The sequence below is a fragment of the Sebastes fasciatus genome, chromosome 15 (assembly GCF_043250625.1).
Source record: "Sebastes fasciatus isolate fSebFas1 chromosome 15, fSebFas1.pri, whole genome shotgun sequence".
Taxonomy (NCBI): Eukaryota; Metazoa; Chordata; class Actinopteri; order Perciformes; family Sebastidae; genus Sebastes; species Sebastes fasciatus.
The window spans coordinates 27,084,718-27,101,792 of NC_133809.1; the positions used below are offsets into that span (position 1 = coordinate 27,084,718).

Consider the following 17,075-nt stretch of genomic DNA (forward strand, 5'->3'; position numbering starts at 1 on the left):
AGTACAATTAGCTAAAAATGGATACAGCTCTGGTTTTCTTTTAGCCAACACTTAGCCTTTGTTGTGAAGGACTTTATATCTGGAATTAATTTGATTTCAGTTGGTGATGTGATCCAGAGTTGTCGGCCCTTTATGAAGAACGCTGTCCAATTGTAGTTTTATGATGTGGTGTTTTACAGCTGCCTTTCACCATGCTCCTAGTTACTCTATTACTGTCTTGTCTTCTGGAAAAAAAGGCTCTGGGGCTAGACTGTTAACACATTTAAAAACTAATCTGAGAAAACAACAATGAGTAAAGCTCTCAAAGCAGTTAATTGTGTTGTTTTAGTATGTGACAATGATCGGACAGGCTTTTTTTCCATTATTTTCAGTGCCTGATTGTATCAGGATGTAGGATGTTTGATTGTGGACGGTGATGCTTGAGCCCACACTGTTATACAATATGAAAAATGAGAGAAAAATAAATTATTGGGCTGCCTGAGTGGGTATGTAATGCCTGATTAATTTGAAATAATTAAGGTTGGTCTTAACCATTTTCGAAATTCTCAATTTTTTTTAAATTTTTTTATGTGACCACTGCAGAATAAGTTACTGTTTGACATAATTATTTGATAATGAGAATTTATTTAAAACGATTAAAATTCAGCGATAAAAATACAATGTGGTGATAAACTCACTGTTTGAGGTTTTGCTCAAATTGATTTAGATGTTTTATTGTTTTTGTGCTTTGTGCGATATTGAAAGCAACATCAGGAATATATTATTTTGTGTTAAGAGGTCTGCAAATTAAAACTCAGTTGTAAAAATTGAGCCAAAGAAATTGAAATATTTTTCGATTTGCGTTTAACTCACACACTGTCATATATATATATGATAGAACATCTATTTGTACTCTTCGTAATGTACTACATTTTCTGTTTTTTTTCTCCTTTTGTCTCCAAAACATTTTATTGCAAACTTGACATTAAATGTACACTCATTTTTTTTACTCATTTGTCTTTTCTGTTCAGAATATTGCATAAATATTATATCACTGTAATGCATTAATAAAAAAAGAGATTATACTTAAACATAAGAAAGACATTATCTGCTATAAATCAAATAGTATATACTTATTTTGTGCAGCTTTTATCCTTTTTGAACCAAGAGAAATTATGTTTTTATATGTTTGTTCTCAAAACCACAAAAGTAATTTGATTAGTGTTCCTCATAAAAAAAAAAGAAAAAAAGAAAATTAAACACAACCTGGAATCCATTTAAGGGTGGACTTCCCCTTTAATTTGCTGCAGCAATTACAGGTCTAAAATCCCCCTGCTCTATAAACTACTAGCAGTATGGAACACATACACACATACAAAAAAAAAGTCTTTATGCTGCTATCATGCTTCTATGTAAGTGTGTGTGTGTGTGAGAGATCCCTTTCAGATCTGTGGATGATAAGAGATGTGGATCCATTTTGGCACGTGAGGTCCTCAGGTGGACATCAAAGATAATTCCCCTCGCTATAAAGCACTTCAGCGTAGAATGAGGGCTGAGGATCAAAGGGTGCCTGCACTTTGTCATCCTTAAGCCCCCCCACACCCCCCCACCCCCCACCCCCCACCCCTCAGTTTGAGCATGGTACAGTGAGACCACACACAAACACAAACACAAACACACACACACACACACACACACAAACCTGTACAGAATGTGTGCCGGCTATAACCCCACACGGGAGGGTCGAGGCACGGTTTACACTACAGCGTTGAATAGGGGTCTGAGGATCCGATCCCTCCCCCCACCCCCACCCCCTCCTGCTTTTGTGATCTGTCGAAGTGAACAATGACCTTGGACAGTTCAAAAATAAACCGCAGAGTGTATCGGTGCTTTTAGAGCCCGCAGCCACCCCGTTGCTGTCGGATGCCAAGAGAGAAAAAGAGCCGTTTTGTTAGTCATCAGCTTCACACCAGGGCAGGGAATCAATCTACCTCCCTCTGTGTACAAGAATATGAGAAAGTTGAATTATGTCTCTCTTGCTGTCCATGTGTGTGTGTGTGTGTGTGTGTTGTGTGCACACACATACTGCACAAAGCATATGCAGTATAAAGCTGTTGACATGGTGGGTGTTTTTGCAACAGTATATATGTTTAGGCTGGAAATAATGTGCATTACATTACAGTAATATTGTATATTTATAGTTTTGAGAGGGAGTTTTTCCTCTCAGTGTTTAGTTTTGAATTTTGTTTCCAATGTTATCACACAAGGTATCTCTTCTTACTGACATGATGTGTAATTCTTGTTCCTGTAAATGAGTAACTTTATTTTATATTGGCACAGTATATTTATTATATTGGTATATTTTGTCTAATACGTTTGCTCCTGCATCAGTTTGTCTCAACCAAAGCCTTTTACGCTGTATTTTCTCTACATACCGTTACTGATTATAAATATAGTAGGTCTTTATTAACATTATACCATAAATTGTTTGAGTAGGAAAGTGGGCAGGGTAATACTTTTTTCCCCAAAATAAATAAATAAATAAATAAATAAATAAATAAATAAATAAATAAATAAATAAATAAATAAGTAAGTAAATAAATAAATTTTTCTATTTTATTATACAAAGATTTACAGTAGCAGAGAGCTCAACAACAAAACAACCAATATTATGGCATATAATTATACTTCGAATATAATTATATATACAGTAATTATATAAGCAAACTCCTCATTTACAGGAACAAGATTTAGACCAACTGAAAGCAGTTTTTTTATGCCAAACCAAAGAATAACATATATTTCAAATTTGAAACCATGTATGAAACAAAAACAACCTCATAAAAAAATATAAAACCATATACGTAAACTTTGAAATTTACAGTGGACTTCACTACTCCATTCCTGTAACATTAATACTTACACTGACTGTAGCTTTATTTAGTAAATAATAAGTCTAAGTCTCAGAAGTTGAAAAACATTTTTAAAAGCCTGCTCACGAGAAGAGGAATTCTTTCCAAAATATCATGGCACACTGCTTTGTTAAAATACAAATATTAAAAACTTTAATATTGGCTACATGATTAAAAACAAGACCAACAGTTATCCGATTCACCGAACCAATCATGCATGTGATAATTTGTGCAGCTAACTTATTACACCTGTAACAATTCTATTAATGGACTCTGTCAAATATCATAGTAAACTTACATATAAGTTTTACATAGATTTTATATGTACAATATATAACGTGTAAAGGGAGGAAATAAAGTAGGGAAATAAAACTGTTAATGATGAAAATAATCTTGTTTTTAGCCCTTATAATAAAGTTGTTTTGTACTTTAACAAAGCAGTGTCCCTTGACGTTTGGGAGAGATCCATTCTTCTTCTTGTGTATTGAGTATTGCGCCTCCCCGTGCATCAGGAGCAGCTGCTTTATGTTTCATTACTATCAGATCCAAGTAGTGCTTCCCCTTTTCTTTTTTACTGTACTATTAAGTCTAATTAAATAAAGCTACTCAGGTACAGTAGCAATATGGAGGAAAGCTGCCAAAAGTAAAAGATAAAAAAAAATATTTAAATACTATTTGGTTACGTTTAATGCCATATCTATTATTATTACTATCATTATTTTTATTTTTTTTATTTATTTTGGCAGCTTCCGTCCTCCATACAACAATAATTACTGTTAATTATTTTACTTACACATTTTTTATAGCATCAAACTTTTAATCATAGCATGATGAATGCTAATTTAAACTGTCGTTTAACATAAAAAAAAATCCATTTTAAGGCCTCTTTTCCTTCTTGCATTCCATTACATCTAAAAAAAAATGCCTGTTGACTGTTATTCAAGATACTGTGTGTAAAGCAGCTTTTAAAAGTAGTGCTTCCTCTTTTTATTGCACTATTAAAAGTCTACTATAAAATTACATGAAGCTACTCAAGCAAAGTTATAATATGGAGGATGCAGGCTGCCAAAGTAAAAAAATAAAACAAAAATAAAAGGGAAAATGAATGCTTAAATTTATTAAAACAAATATTTGGGTACATTTAATGCCATACAAATTCATTATTATTATTATTAATATTCGTTTACTTATTTTTGATCTTGGCAGCTTCCGTCCTCCATATAAAAAAAAATTACTGTTAATTATTTTACTTACTTATTTCTATAGCTTCAAACTTTTAATCATAGCATGATGAATGCTACTTTAAACTGTTGTTTAACCTTTAAAAAATGCCATTTTAAGTATTGTCAATAATATTCTCAACAAAACAATATATAGACATCTTAATTTACCTTTACCTGTCCCTGAGCAGGTTATTTTAGTGCCCTTTCCACCCCTGCATACTGCCTCATATATAACATGACTGTACCTCCATGACCTGACACTCTTTAAAACAACAGAGAAGACATGTTGCGCTTTTGTCAACTCTCCCTTTCATGTTCCCACACCTGGCTACAGCCTCTCTCCGCCCTGCATCACCACATCAAATAGAGACTCCCGGGCAAACTCACCTCCACTTTATCCCCGAGGGGGCTGACTCAGCCAAAGAGCACATCTGCCTTGTTGTTTTTACTACGATTCCCATCTAACCCTGCCTCCCCCCCGTCTCTCACCTGTCATCACCTGACAGTCGAGACACGAGGTGTCATGACACTAGTTTTTTACCGTAAAAGGGTGGAGAGATCACTTATTTCCCTCTTCATACCAGAGGGTTTACATGTATGGCTAAAGGCTACAGTGGGGTTATTGATGTGCTGGCAGGGGTCATGACCCAGGAGACACAGTTGATTCACTGTGAAAAGGTGTGTGGATGTGTGGGCGCTCATAACATCTCAAACCTCTGATCTCTTCCTTTCACAGAGAAGAAATACTACCTACCCGACTCAGGGCTGCACAACAAGCCCTCCGATGTTACTGTTCAACAAGTGTTGACACATACAAACAGCAGCTTGTGTTGATTTTAACAACCATGACTTATGGGGCTTTCACATAGAACGCGGTAACGGCACCACTTGCCCTCTGGAACCCATTATTTCCAATGGCTTGCGCGGCTGATTACGAATTTTGATGGTAAATCTACCGCAGATATCACTGTAAACTGCATGTATGCGGTGCAAGAACAGCGGGTTAATTCCAACACAGTTTAACGGCAGTTTTATGAAATAGTCTCGAAACTTAAAGGGGATATATCGTGCTCATTTTTCAGGTTCATGTTTGTATTTTGGGTTTCTACTAGAACATGTTTACATGCTTTAATGTTCAAACAACACATTATTTTTCACATACTGTCAGTTTGAATATACCTGTATTCACGCTCTGTCAGAAATGCTCCGTTTTAGCACTTTTCAGCGGAATGGCAATGGAATTGCGTTGCTAGGAAACAGCTTGGGTCCATTTTTACTTCCTGTCAGCTGATGTCATTCACATACACTGCAACAGGAAATAAACTGGGACACAATTTAGAATGTTTATGTTTAAAACTGTGAAATTGTCTAAATAGTGTAGATTTGTGACATCACAAATGTACAGAAATCCTAACGGCTTGTTTCAAACGCACAGTTTCTGAATATAATGTGTATTTCTCTGAGGATTCAGCGTTTTGATACTTTAACAGTATTTATATATCACTTAAACCTGCTTTATAATATAAATGACGTGAAAATCTCACTTTTAACAATATGGGACCTTTTATTCTATTTGATTCGTGTACATAAACACAAATTTCAAAGTATTTTTAATACTTTTTCCTACGAATGTCCAGCAACACGTGATATGACAAAGTCCTGTGTTATTTTGACCAACCCATCTACCCCGACCTACTCCCTATACGAGGCGTTCGCCGCTCTCTATTCTTCCTGGTTCACAATTACGTGGATGACATCATTTCGTGCTGACCGTCACGAAAAAAATGTGAAATTCCTATGCCTATATGTACACGAATCAATACATTAAATTTCGTCACTACTTCACAAACTGCCGTTGCGACTGTGCTGTCAATTCAGTAACCACAATTTTTGCTGCGCTGTGACTGGTTTCAATTTCCTCTTTGCTCCCTTGTTATTGTTGTGAGCGTATACATGTGTGAGAAGGCAGTTATTGTGTGAGGAAGCATAAATGCTGCTGTGGTAAATACTGTGAGTTATGTGTGTGTGTGTGTGTGTGTGTGTTTGCGTGTGTATGTGTGTGTGTGTGTGTGTGTGTGTGTGTGTGTGTGTGTGTGTGTGTGTGTGTGTGTGTGTGATTCATCACCTCAGACTCATTACAGCAAAACACATCAGAGGCGCTGTAGAAATCTGTATCCAAGTCAGGAATGGCCGGCGCTGGGTTGAATATTGTCTTTACTGTAACAACAAGCCAGGAAGTAGTGCAGTTTATTGACCACAGTGTTAAACATTATAATCTGCAGGCATGCAATCATTAGCAAGGGGTTAAAATAAATAAATAAATGGTTCTCAGTTCTAATTATCAGCTCGCCTTTCAAGGGATACAACTGTGACAATGTCGCTCTGTGACACATTTTACTGATGGTTCTTTTCCATTTGCTAAGCGTCACTGTCAAGGTCTTGACATCACCTTAATTAAACTTTCAATGGGAACAAAGGCTAGTGGGCTACCACTGGGAATTGCTCTCGCATGGCAAAGCTCAAGTGGATAAGCTTCTATAAAAAAAAAAGGCACCTCTTAAACGATTAAATTAGCATTCTCTGGAAAAGAACGCTGGAGGAAAAAAAAACTAAACGCTGTTGGAAACGGCCTCACATCCTGCAGCTTTTCGCGATGCGCCGTAACCCCTGCATTTATAGGATAGTGTGTGTCAATACGAGGTATATAACCCCACATATGTGTGTGTCAGTGTGTGGGTGAGATGAGTTGTGACCCTTTCTCTGTGTGTTGAGGAGCGCGAGAGAGGGTGAGAGCGAGAGAGCGAGAGAGAGAGAGCGGGAGTGTTTGTCAGAAGTAATCCTCTGTACGTGTTGCACATCACTGTCTTATGCATATTCATGAGCAGAGAGCATTAATGCATCTAATACCATGATTTCTGTGTATGTGTGAGGATAAGCCCAGCTTGACGAAGCGATTAATTCTGATATCTCTGTGTACAAAATAAAGCCTCATGCAAGGGTGTGTGTGTGTGTGTGTGTGTGTGTGTGTGTGTGTGTGTGAGAGGGAAATATATGTTCAGCGTTGGTGACATCAAAGTCTGTTGTGCAAAAGTGTGTTGCTGCGTGTGTGTGTGTGTTTGCGTGGGCACATAAGAGAGCAGCTGCGTGGGTTTGTGCAGGGCTTTGGCCACCTGGCGCTTTGAGGTGGATGCTGGGCTGCTCGCTAGTAAAAGTGGAAATAACGTCTCTCTCTTTTTTCAACGCACACACTCGTACACTGTATGTGTACCCACATGAGCCAAGGCCACGCCACAAAAAAGTGACACCAGGCTCTTTCTGACTTGACTTCTCTCTCTCTCTCTCTCTCTCTCTCTCTCTCTCTGTGTCAACTGAATTGCACCTCCGTTTCCATCGCTTTGGTTTCCAAGATGAGTGCGAGATCTCTGAAATGTGCCTCCGTTTTGCATAAAAGGAGGGATCTCTGTCGTCCCTCTTCGCCTGTTTTTTTCAGCCCTCTGTATCTGTTCCTCATCTCCTCTTTCACTACAAATGCTGTCCAGGGACCCTTAAAGAATACAGCTGGCGTTATTCTAGTTTTTGGCTGGACCACAGAGGGCAAGCCCGACAAACGCAAAAGTCTGTCATGGTACGTGTCCACGGGATCGCCTCGCTTCCCAGCATTGGACGCTTGATGGGCTGTCACTAGACACAAGGCACATGATTGGACGAATGCTGTCCCTCACGGGTTGCTGCTCTCAGCTTTCAAACCGGAACCAACATGGCGGCTCGTTTGGAAACTTTCTTCTCTTATATCACAATAAGAGTTCAGCATTTTATGTGAGAAATAAGCCACACACTTGCTGAATCTGTCTTTATTTTGGATCAACAACGGTTAGTTTAAAAGTATCTCGGGAGTTTCCAAAGGTGGCGAATCACGTCGGACGCCCTTAATTTGCATAAAGTAGCCTAGACCTCAACTGTATGCAAATGAGAAGTGGCCAACGTTACGATTTTTTAAAGCCTGAAAACAGAGCCATGAGGAGGTGCAGAAGTCTAGTTATCTCTTAGAGATAAATTACTTAAATTAAAATATGTTGAAAGGTTATTATTGAATTTTTGCCCAATGATGCCAAAAACATTCTGCCTACTGCAGGTTTTAACTTCCTTGCTTTGCAGATCAGATAGGAAATGTAAGTTGTCCGGCCCCCTTCGCATTTAACTGTTTTTCAAATCTGGCCCTTCTAAAAAAAAAATAATTGAATAGGCCGGCTGCTGCATATTATGTAAACATGATAAATAAAGTATCACTGAATCCTGCAAAGGGCTTACTCATGCTTAGCCTATTGTCATTAATCATAGTATTATTTGTAGCCGTGGACAAAAGTGGTAGGAAGTACAATGCTGTCTTCCTCTATCTGTTCCCTTTTTTTTGGCCATCTGTGGCGCGATCACAGTGTTTGCGTCAAGCGTGTCCCTTCGGTGCTGATGTCGAATGCATGGGCCCCGATGCTCATGAAGTATACATACAATAAGACCTGCTGAGGATGGAAGCTGCCCATCAATATGCGTACAGGAGCAGCTTGCGTTAAATCCCTAATACACTGATGCATGGAGGAATCTGCTACCGCGGACGTCACATTAACCGGCGAGTCGGTCTCAGGTTGCTTTGTTTTGCTCTCCAGGTGTTAGTGAAACCACACGTATATATACACACACACACACACACACACACACACACACACACAGCTGCTGGGACAGATGTGGTAATACTGGGAAGTGTGCATACTGAGTCACGTCTGGCAGGAGAATGTGTGTGTGTGTGTGTGTGTGTGTGTGTCATGACTCTGGGCTTTTTTTTATTGCACGGAGGTTCAAAGTCTGGTCGCACATGTGCTGGAAGAGCAGCCAGAAAAAAGTAGAAAAAGTAGAAAAATACAGCAGTTTGGCCGAAAGGTGGACGGAAAACAAGGACAGAGGGGAAAACAGGGTAAGACGGAGATCACTCACACACTCTTACACACATGCACACACACACGTACACACACAAAATCAATGAGTCATCAGTGAGTATGTGAAAGGGCTTTAAGAGGCTCTAATTGCATCTGGTGAGAAATATAAAAGCGGCTTCTTGCTCAGACAAGGAAGAGGGGGAGGAAGACGGAAGAAGAAAGAAAGAGTGAAACTACACAACTCCTACCATTTCCTCAGCTCTCAGAATTAATTTAATTCCATTAAGTTGTCAATATTAAATGGTAGATGGCAATAAATCACGTAGACACGTGTGTTTTCCTCAAAGAATTACATGCGAGGAGAATAAACTCTCCTTGTTAGAAGTGTTTTCTGAGAGAGAGATCCACAGTACGTGTGGCTCGATGGTGACATTTGCGTAATTTGAGCGGCGCTTCACCCCCGCGCCATTAAATCCTCGCCGCCGCCAAACCCATTAACACCCTATTCTCTCTGGAGGACTCCATTTACGCAATGCTTCTGGTGGCGGCAGCATCGGGGGTGCCGTCTTTGCCAAGCGTCTTCGCTCGCCTCGCCTCTCTCCTGCAGAGCCTAATCCCACGGTACGGTCGACACGGTGAGGAAGGAAGGGGGGGGAGAGGAAGAGGGTGGCGCTCGGCGAAGGCCATCTGGGTGTCCCATCTGCAACACGGTTATGGCTGCGACTCTTGCGTTCTGGCAGCCCGCAGCGAGCGATTACCAGCGACAGGCCCTGATGACAAGGGCGAGAGGCTCCCCAGACGTCTCGGATGACGCGGAGGACTGCTAATAATAGGACGCCGTTAAAGACGATGAGCTCAGTAACCTGGTTATCACCGAAAAGGTGGCGGTAGGAAGGGACAGAGGGAGGGTGGCGGTCTAAAATAGGTTTTGTTTACGCAGGACAACAAGTATCCTGTTGGCTTTTAGTGATGTGTCTACAGACACGGTGGGTTGATGAGAATGTGAGCAGCAGGGACCAACGTTTAACCGCTTATTGCACTTTACTTGATAAAGTGATACAAGTCAGTGGGAGGCCTCTCTCTCTCTCTAGAGGAAAGTGTAAATGTGGAATACAAACAGAAAAGTCACATGACTGATTTAGATTGATTTTCTCGTCCTCTCTACTCTATTTTTTTGTGTCATCCAACCGCAAAAGAGTTCTGCTGCTTGGTTGTATACACAAAAAGTGATGAAAGTAGGTTTGTGAAGTAAAAAGAGAGCTCAAGAGAGAAGTTACGGTCACACCTTCACACACCTGGCTAACTGCTGTGACAATTAGATTTCATAAAGTTACAGAAATTGTCAGACGCAGGCCCCCGATTCTGACATTGAAAAGGTCAACAAGTAAAGTCCAGAGGAAAAACACAAAAGGCTCTTTTTGTGGTGTGTCCCGCACCGTCGGCTCCAGTCTTAAATTTGTGAAAAAACATTTTTAAAACAGTTTATCACAAATGCTGACAGAGCTAAAGGTGTTTTCAGTGAAGAGTGGTGGCCATGTGGGGCACGCTCACATGCACTAACACCTCTTCCTAACATACAGCGACTGCAAACTCTGGCGAACGGAATGCAAAAAAATTGTCCAGATATACTACGAGTGATTACATAGAGAGTGTGATATTGATTAACTGTCAGCATCGATTTTGACCAGTGGAAATACAAAAATGTATCTTTTTCTATTTTAGGAATGCCTCTGCACCTCGTCGGCCAGGACCTGTAGCTCACGGTCTGAAAATGTCTTTTTCTGTCTGCTTTGTTCTTGGCGCAAAAGCAACATTTATACTTTGCCACATGGATAATTGCAATCAGACGCAAAAAAAAGGGCAAATTACACTCAGCTGCAAAACTCTGGCCGTGTTTGCGCTGTAATATCACTAGCACAATATGTTTTGTGAAGCAAGAGTGTGTTTTATTGCTAATGAATTCAACTTTTCATTTGTAATACAATACATGGAACTGCATCTAAAGTGGGATACTGTACCTACAATTTATCTTTTTGACAATGCCAAATGACACATAAAAGAGTGTAGGCTGTGTTCAGTTTGGATTCACAGCAGCAGTAAATGTGTGACAGTGAACCTTTACTCAGCCATGTACATGTATGGTCTATTGTGTTTAAAGAATGTGCAAAGTCAGGCCAGCCAATGAGTCAGTTTGGACAGAGCAGCTCCCCTGGCCGAAGAGGAGCAGCTCAACAGGGTAATGCATGAGGATTAAGATGGAAGCAGTATGTATATGGTCATACTTTGGCAAAAAATATGAGGGTTTAGGACATACTGATGTGGATTAAGATTGCGGATGTCGTTTGAGAAGTTTCTATGGACATTTCTTTGGACACATGTTCTTCCTCATTACTAGGATCCATGAGTACACACTGAACATAGCCCTCATTCTCCCTTATAGGAGTAAACCTATTTCCCTATCCACCCAACATGGGGTGAGTGTTGCAAAAGAAAGTGTATCAAAGTTGGCGTGTCACTTTAAGGTAGAATGCGATATATAAATATAAAACTAGTTTTATGACGCTGTTTATGGTTTGTTTAACAGATGAAAAAGGGGCAGTCATGATCAGTTGAAAAAAAACAACCTTTTTTATCTAAAAGTTACCTGTAACTACGACTATGGTCAAACAAAGTACTGACCGAGCCTTGGAAGATCAAAATAAACATAGTTAACGGAATGCAAATGTAACCACCTGTTCTGTATTACAGAAGAGCGACATTATAAAACCTTTTCAAACTTCTTTTCTTCTGTACTTTTTAACAATAGATCATTTTCCTCTCTGACTTCAGAGGAACTCACCATCACACACTGACACTCACTGACCTTTGTTCTCCTGAGCCATGCGCAGCGCCTGCAACGATGTCCGCGGGCTGATCTCCAGCTGGCACACCAGAACTTTTGCGCGACGGATGGCTGGAAGAGCGTTCTGCAGCTCCTCGCCGCCCAGCAGCATGTTGGCACCGGCCACGATCACGATGGCATTCTCACCTGTCCGCCGACGCCAAAAGAGACGTGTGAGGACACAACAGCCACTGTATCACGACTTTGAGAATCCATGGGGACTCTCCACTCCATAAATAGGGCTAAACTGGGGATGAGTGACCTCCTATACAATTTACTTTTACACATACTTTTTATTTTTGTTTTTACACTATGTTTGAAGGGTAATATTTTGGCGTAAAAATGGAAAATATGTAGCATCAAACAGGATGTCAATAGTCAAGTTTCTATCAAAATTGTTACTCCTTATTAACCCTTTAAGCATATACTCAATTTTACACAACATCATAACCTTCAAAATACTTCAAATAAACCCAATTTTAACCACATAAACCCTAATGTTTTGATATGCATTGATTTTAGGGCTGTCCCAAATACCATTTTCTGTGCCTCAAAGCTTCAGTGAGAAATATTCAAAGGTATTCAAAGCTTCGGGACAGTACCGCTGCCGCACGATACTGTACACACACAATCACCTCTACGCACAACAAACAACGATATCCGTCTGAGAATAACTAATAATAATTCATGGTGAATATAAATAATGAATAATGTTGTGGGTTTATTCCTTATTTCATGGGCTATTTAGGGATTTATACATTATTAATATATACTCATATTTAAAAAAACTAAACAAAGCATTTGAATACTGATTTGGAGGTCAATTACCATGGCAACGGTCGAAGCTTCGAAGCATTCAGTTTGCTTTTTCTTCTTGAGCATTTATTTTCATCACTGAAGGAAATGTTAAGCTATTTCCTTTTCACACTAATGTGAAATGGCATGTGCACATTATTTTATGGGTGATTATTTCTTAATTTCGATCTCTCAATTAACCACTTTCAATTAGGTCTCTGTCTTCTTTCAAAACATGGAATTCAATCACTTAACTGCATAATGACGGATGAGGATGGACTTTCCTGACTATGTTAAATGGTAGTAAAGGGATACAAATCCAAGAGGGCATCCGCATGTCATATGCGTTACGTCAGACTGTATTTGCTACATGACAGAAATTGCTCTCCATATGGAAAGCCTTGGATTGTGTCAGATTGGAACATGTGGATACTCAGCATGGTTTGGTGCACTAAGGTATTTGTGTGTGTGTGTGTGTGTGTGTGTGTGTGTGTGTGTGTGTGTGTGTGTCTACTGTATATCCGGAGATTATAGTCACTTGACCAGTGGTGACTCAATGTGTGTGCTGGTAGCACTTTTGGTCGTGCATGTATGAGGCCATTTCTACAACTCGAAGAGCATTTAGGATCTGAGCAGGGCTAATGGCAGAAAAAGCCTTTACCTGCATCGTTGACAATGATGGAGGCAGCTCCCGTGGCTGCATCAGAGGTCTGCCCTGCAAAGTCTGAGACAGAGAGAAAAGACGAAAGGTGTTTGAAAGCATCCATTATTTAGTCTTTCGTCAAACATGCCTCTGAAAAAACACAATGTCACCATAGTAACCAACCACTACTAATTGCTTGGTGCACTGAAGCACAACTTTTGAACTTTATTGTTAACAAATGGTTTAACAGGCATTGGCCATAACAATAGAGGAACTTTCTAGCATATCCAAAAGCCTTGGGTAACTAAAAACTGAAAAAATACAGACTAAAAAAAAAACCCACTGCTCTGAATGTGAACTTTTTACCATGCAACATGGAAATGGCAACCAATTTGGCATGAACAGTAATGCAAAAAATAATAAAATAAATAACTGCACCTGTGTGTACTCCATTGTCTTTGAAATTCTGAATGTAATTGTCTCCAAAGAAGTCTTTACCAACCTAGAAAAGATTGAAGGCAAAACGATTACAACAAAGAGAGTGTCAAGCGGGGTCAGACTTGGTTAGCGGCAACTTTTTGAAAAGTGGTGTACTCAAACCTCAGTTGGGTTGGATTTTCGTGTGCCCTGCCAGCATACTGGCATGGTGCCGCCGCCGAAAATGTGCAAAGACTAACACACAAAGTCAACAAACGCACACACGCGCAAACACACGACCAGCTGCGCCAAGCCTTGAAGACACGATAACCCCGCCTTCACGCCTCTTCAGGCCCACCTCGCTTTCGTTTTCTTCCCCTCCTCTCCTGATCCGCATAGGGATGTCCACATCTGTAGCTACTTTGGGTTGTGGAAGGGGTCCCCACCTTGCCCCGGGGCGCCTACTTCGAACCCACGCTTTCCAAAAAACGTGCCAAAACGCGGGCACTTCTAGCTGCCTGTGATAATGGGCTGGGCTGGTATTGGCTGCTTGGCCCCATTCTCTTTGAAGAGTGGCCTTCTGTCTTGGATGTTTTTGACAAGCCCGGGTGTCTATTTTTGGGTTCTCCCCATGCCCGGAGAGCTCCTCCCGCACTGGTTTGTTATCGATCGGGCCTCTTTGTTCTGACAGAGGTGGGGCTTCGGTGCTTTAGTGCTCAGGTTGAAAGGCCACGCTGAGCTTACTGATTGGAGAGTCTGGGTTGTATGGTATGGGAATAGGCTTGTTTGAAGGCGCGCTAGCGTGGGTGGGCGTATGCATGCGGTATAGTATTGATCAATAGAAAATGAGGCATGGAGAGTTGATGCGCTGAAATGACTGAAGTGTGAACGAAGCTTTTTGGGAGTTGTTAACTAGTTGGTGGACTACGGCAGCTGATGGCTGATTATTTGTACTGAGTAAGACGGAGATGAGCCAAAGGTTGGACAAGCAAAAGCACTTTTTTTTTAATGAAATGCACACATTCATGCTTGGATCCAAACTAACGCACACTGTAACACAGACAAACCGGATTCCAGTGTCCTACCTTGCAGACCATAGCGGTTTTGGCCCCCAGTCTTGCAGCCTGTATGCACTGGTTGGCCCCTTTCCCTCCGAAGCCAATGAAGAACTTGTGACCATGGATGGTTTCCCCGGCTTTGGGTAGCCTTGGTGCCTGGCTGAGGGCAAAAAAAAAAATAGCCGATGAGCACAATTTTAACGAGTACACATTCATATTCAAGAGAACCTCACAGGATTGAGAAATGAAGAGTTCTTTGCTTGTATTTTGAATTTGTATTTTTATCCCCCCACCTCAACAGTCCGTTCACACTGCAGACAAAAGTTTGAAAATGTTCCGTCAAACTTTCATAAAGGCTTTATTTGGCAGTGCGAAGTGCGCTACGTTGAAACAAAGGAGTAAAGGGAGATGTCAAAATGTGAAGACAACCCTTCAGGGCCGAATCTTTTCCTGGTTAAGCTATTTATTTATCACTGGAAAAAAATGTGCAAAAACCCACAAACAAGGGGTTTCTGTGGAGTCTGCTGAGGATTATATATTTTGGTCTTTCACAGGAAGGTCAACAAAATGCAATCATTGCCGGAATGAACGGAGCAACCCGCCCCGGCCCATTTTCCGGCTTCCACACTCAAACACAACAGCGGTGCTAAAACACAGACGGAACATGGAGTTTGAGCCTGATCACTCTGAAGAGCACTCTAGATATTTTACCTACATGTTCAGCCGGATATGCCCATGCAAGTGTCTCCAAATTTGCAAATGATGCAACCGGCAAAACCCATAGATGTCTCAACTTGACACTGGCCGCTCCAGTAACGCCTGAATCATCAGGGTTGGGTAAAGTCCCGCCCCCCCCCCCTCAAGGTTAATATGCTACAGGTGGGTGCCCTCAGGAGGAGCTGTCGGTTCCCCTATTCCTCCAATCACGGAGCCAGAGTGGGCAGTGAGTAACATAGGGAGAGACATGGAGAGACAACAGACGGCTCAGTACTGTACGTCAGGACGCTGTGGTCTGGCCCCGGGCCAGCACTGTAAGGGTTTGCGGATGGCAAAATGTTGTCATAAACTTGTTTTTCACCCTGTTGTTGCTCTTTTTCATATGTGTGTGTGTGTGTGTGTGTGTGTGTGTTTGTGGCAGGTGTGCCATTACAGTAAACCCACTCAATCCCAGGATTTCCAGTAACTGAGACGCTGGCGGCAAACACTGGAGGCTGCTATAAATGCTGCTGTTTTTGCACCGGCGTGTGAAAACACTAAAATGCCCGAAGCTATAACAGGATGTTGGGTCAGTGAGAATGAAATGTGGTGAGGAGGAAACGGAACAAAGGTCGAAAACATGTAAATACACCCACACACACACACGCACACACTTCTTCCACACACACATTACCTATTCTACTTGAATATGTAGAAAAGGTAGGAAAAGGCTACTTGTGCAGCTCTTTAATAGATTTGTTTCCCACCGGTGTCACAGCTGTGGGACTCTTGGTGAAAAAAGTGCCGCTTGCACACAGACTCCAATCTACATATGTATCTAAACATTAAGAGATTGTGTTTTGTTGTGGGAAAATCTTGTTCTGGTTACTACTTCCATATATGCTATATTAATTGAGTGCTACAGGAATGAGTCCTAAAACCCGGAAATTAGTTAGTGTTTTAGCACATCTGGTTCCCTCATCTGGAAGTCAATGGTTTTTTTTATTGGGTTTTTAGTTACCTAAAATAAAGTCTGTGGTTAACACAAGCTGAAGAGATTTTAACGTTTTGTTCTACGTCAGTAGAATACATCAATAAATATCCCACTCGTGAATTTTGAGGCTTTTACGTGTCTTAAAATAGACGGTTGCTAACAAGCAGCTAAACAAGACTACTAAAGGTCATCACGCCGACTCCTCCGCCGTTACGGCCTTGTTTTACTCACGCTCATACATTGCATGGTGTAGTTTGTTTATAGCCTGACGTTAGCTTTTGACTTCTGGCGATCACATTGCCACTTCAAAAATCAAAGAAGCGATGTTCAGTTGTGGAGATTATCTCGGTGAACAAAACGTGTAAGTATTATAAACGTTTGTTTGACACAGAGCTTATTTTCTGCAATAATCCAAAAGCCAATGGAAAAATCCCATTGGCTTTTTGGAAAAATCCCATTGGCTTTTTGGAAAAATCCCATTGGCTTTTTGGAAAAATCCCATTGGCTTTTTGGAAAAATCCCATTGGCTTTTTGTCGAGGGAACCCAGG

At 40.8% G+C, this 17,075-nt stretch overlaps 2 protein-coding genes across 6 annotated transcripts in view; one reads left to right on the forward strand and one right to left on the reverse strand.

Moving 5' to 3' along the window:
* The window catches only part of rbks (ribokinase), a 95,878-nt gene that overhangs the window by 15,231 nt on the left and 63,572 nt on the right, over window positions 1–17,075 (reverse strand). For all 4 annotated transcript variants that reach the window (XM_074660952.1, XM_074660949.1, XM_074660950.1 and 1 more), the window contains 5 exons: window positions 14,864–14,996; window positions 13,800–13,863; window positions 13,380–13,442; window positions 11,906–12,070; window positions 6,240–6,331 (listed from right to left, as the gene is read on the reverse strand). In XM_074660952.1, coding sequence (XP_074517053.1) covers window positions 6,240–6,331; window positions 11,906–12,070; window positions 13,380–13,442; window positions 13,800–13,863; window positions 14,864–14,996 — 517 coding nt within the window. The remainder of the gene's footprint in view (window positions 1–6,239; window positions 6,332–11,905; window positions 12,071–13,379; window positions 13,443–13,799; window positions 13,864–14,863; window positions 14,997–17,075) is intronic.
* babam2 (BRISC and BRCA1 A complex member 2) overlaps window positions 9,057–17,075 on the forward strand; it is a 131,766-nt gene continuing 123,747 nt past the window's right edge. The window contains exon 1 of one of the 2 annotated variants that reach the window (XM_074660946.1): window positions 9,057–9,080. The gene's annotated coding sequence lies outside the window, so the exon portion shown is untranslated. Of the gene's footprint in view, window positions 9,081–16,022; window positions 16,175–17,075 lie in introns of those variants that run through there. The other variant, XM_074660947.1, reaches the window with a different exon arrangement.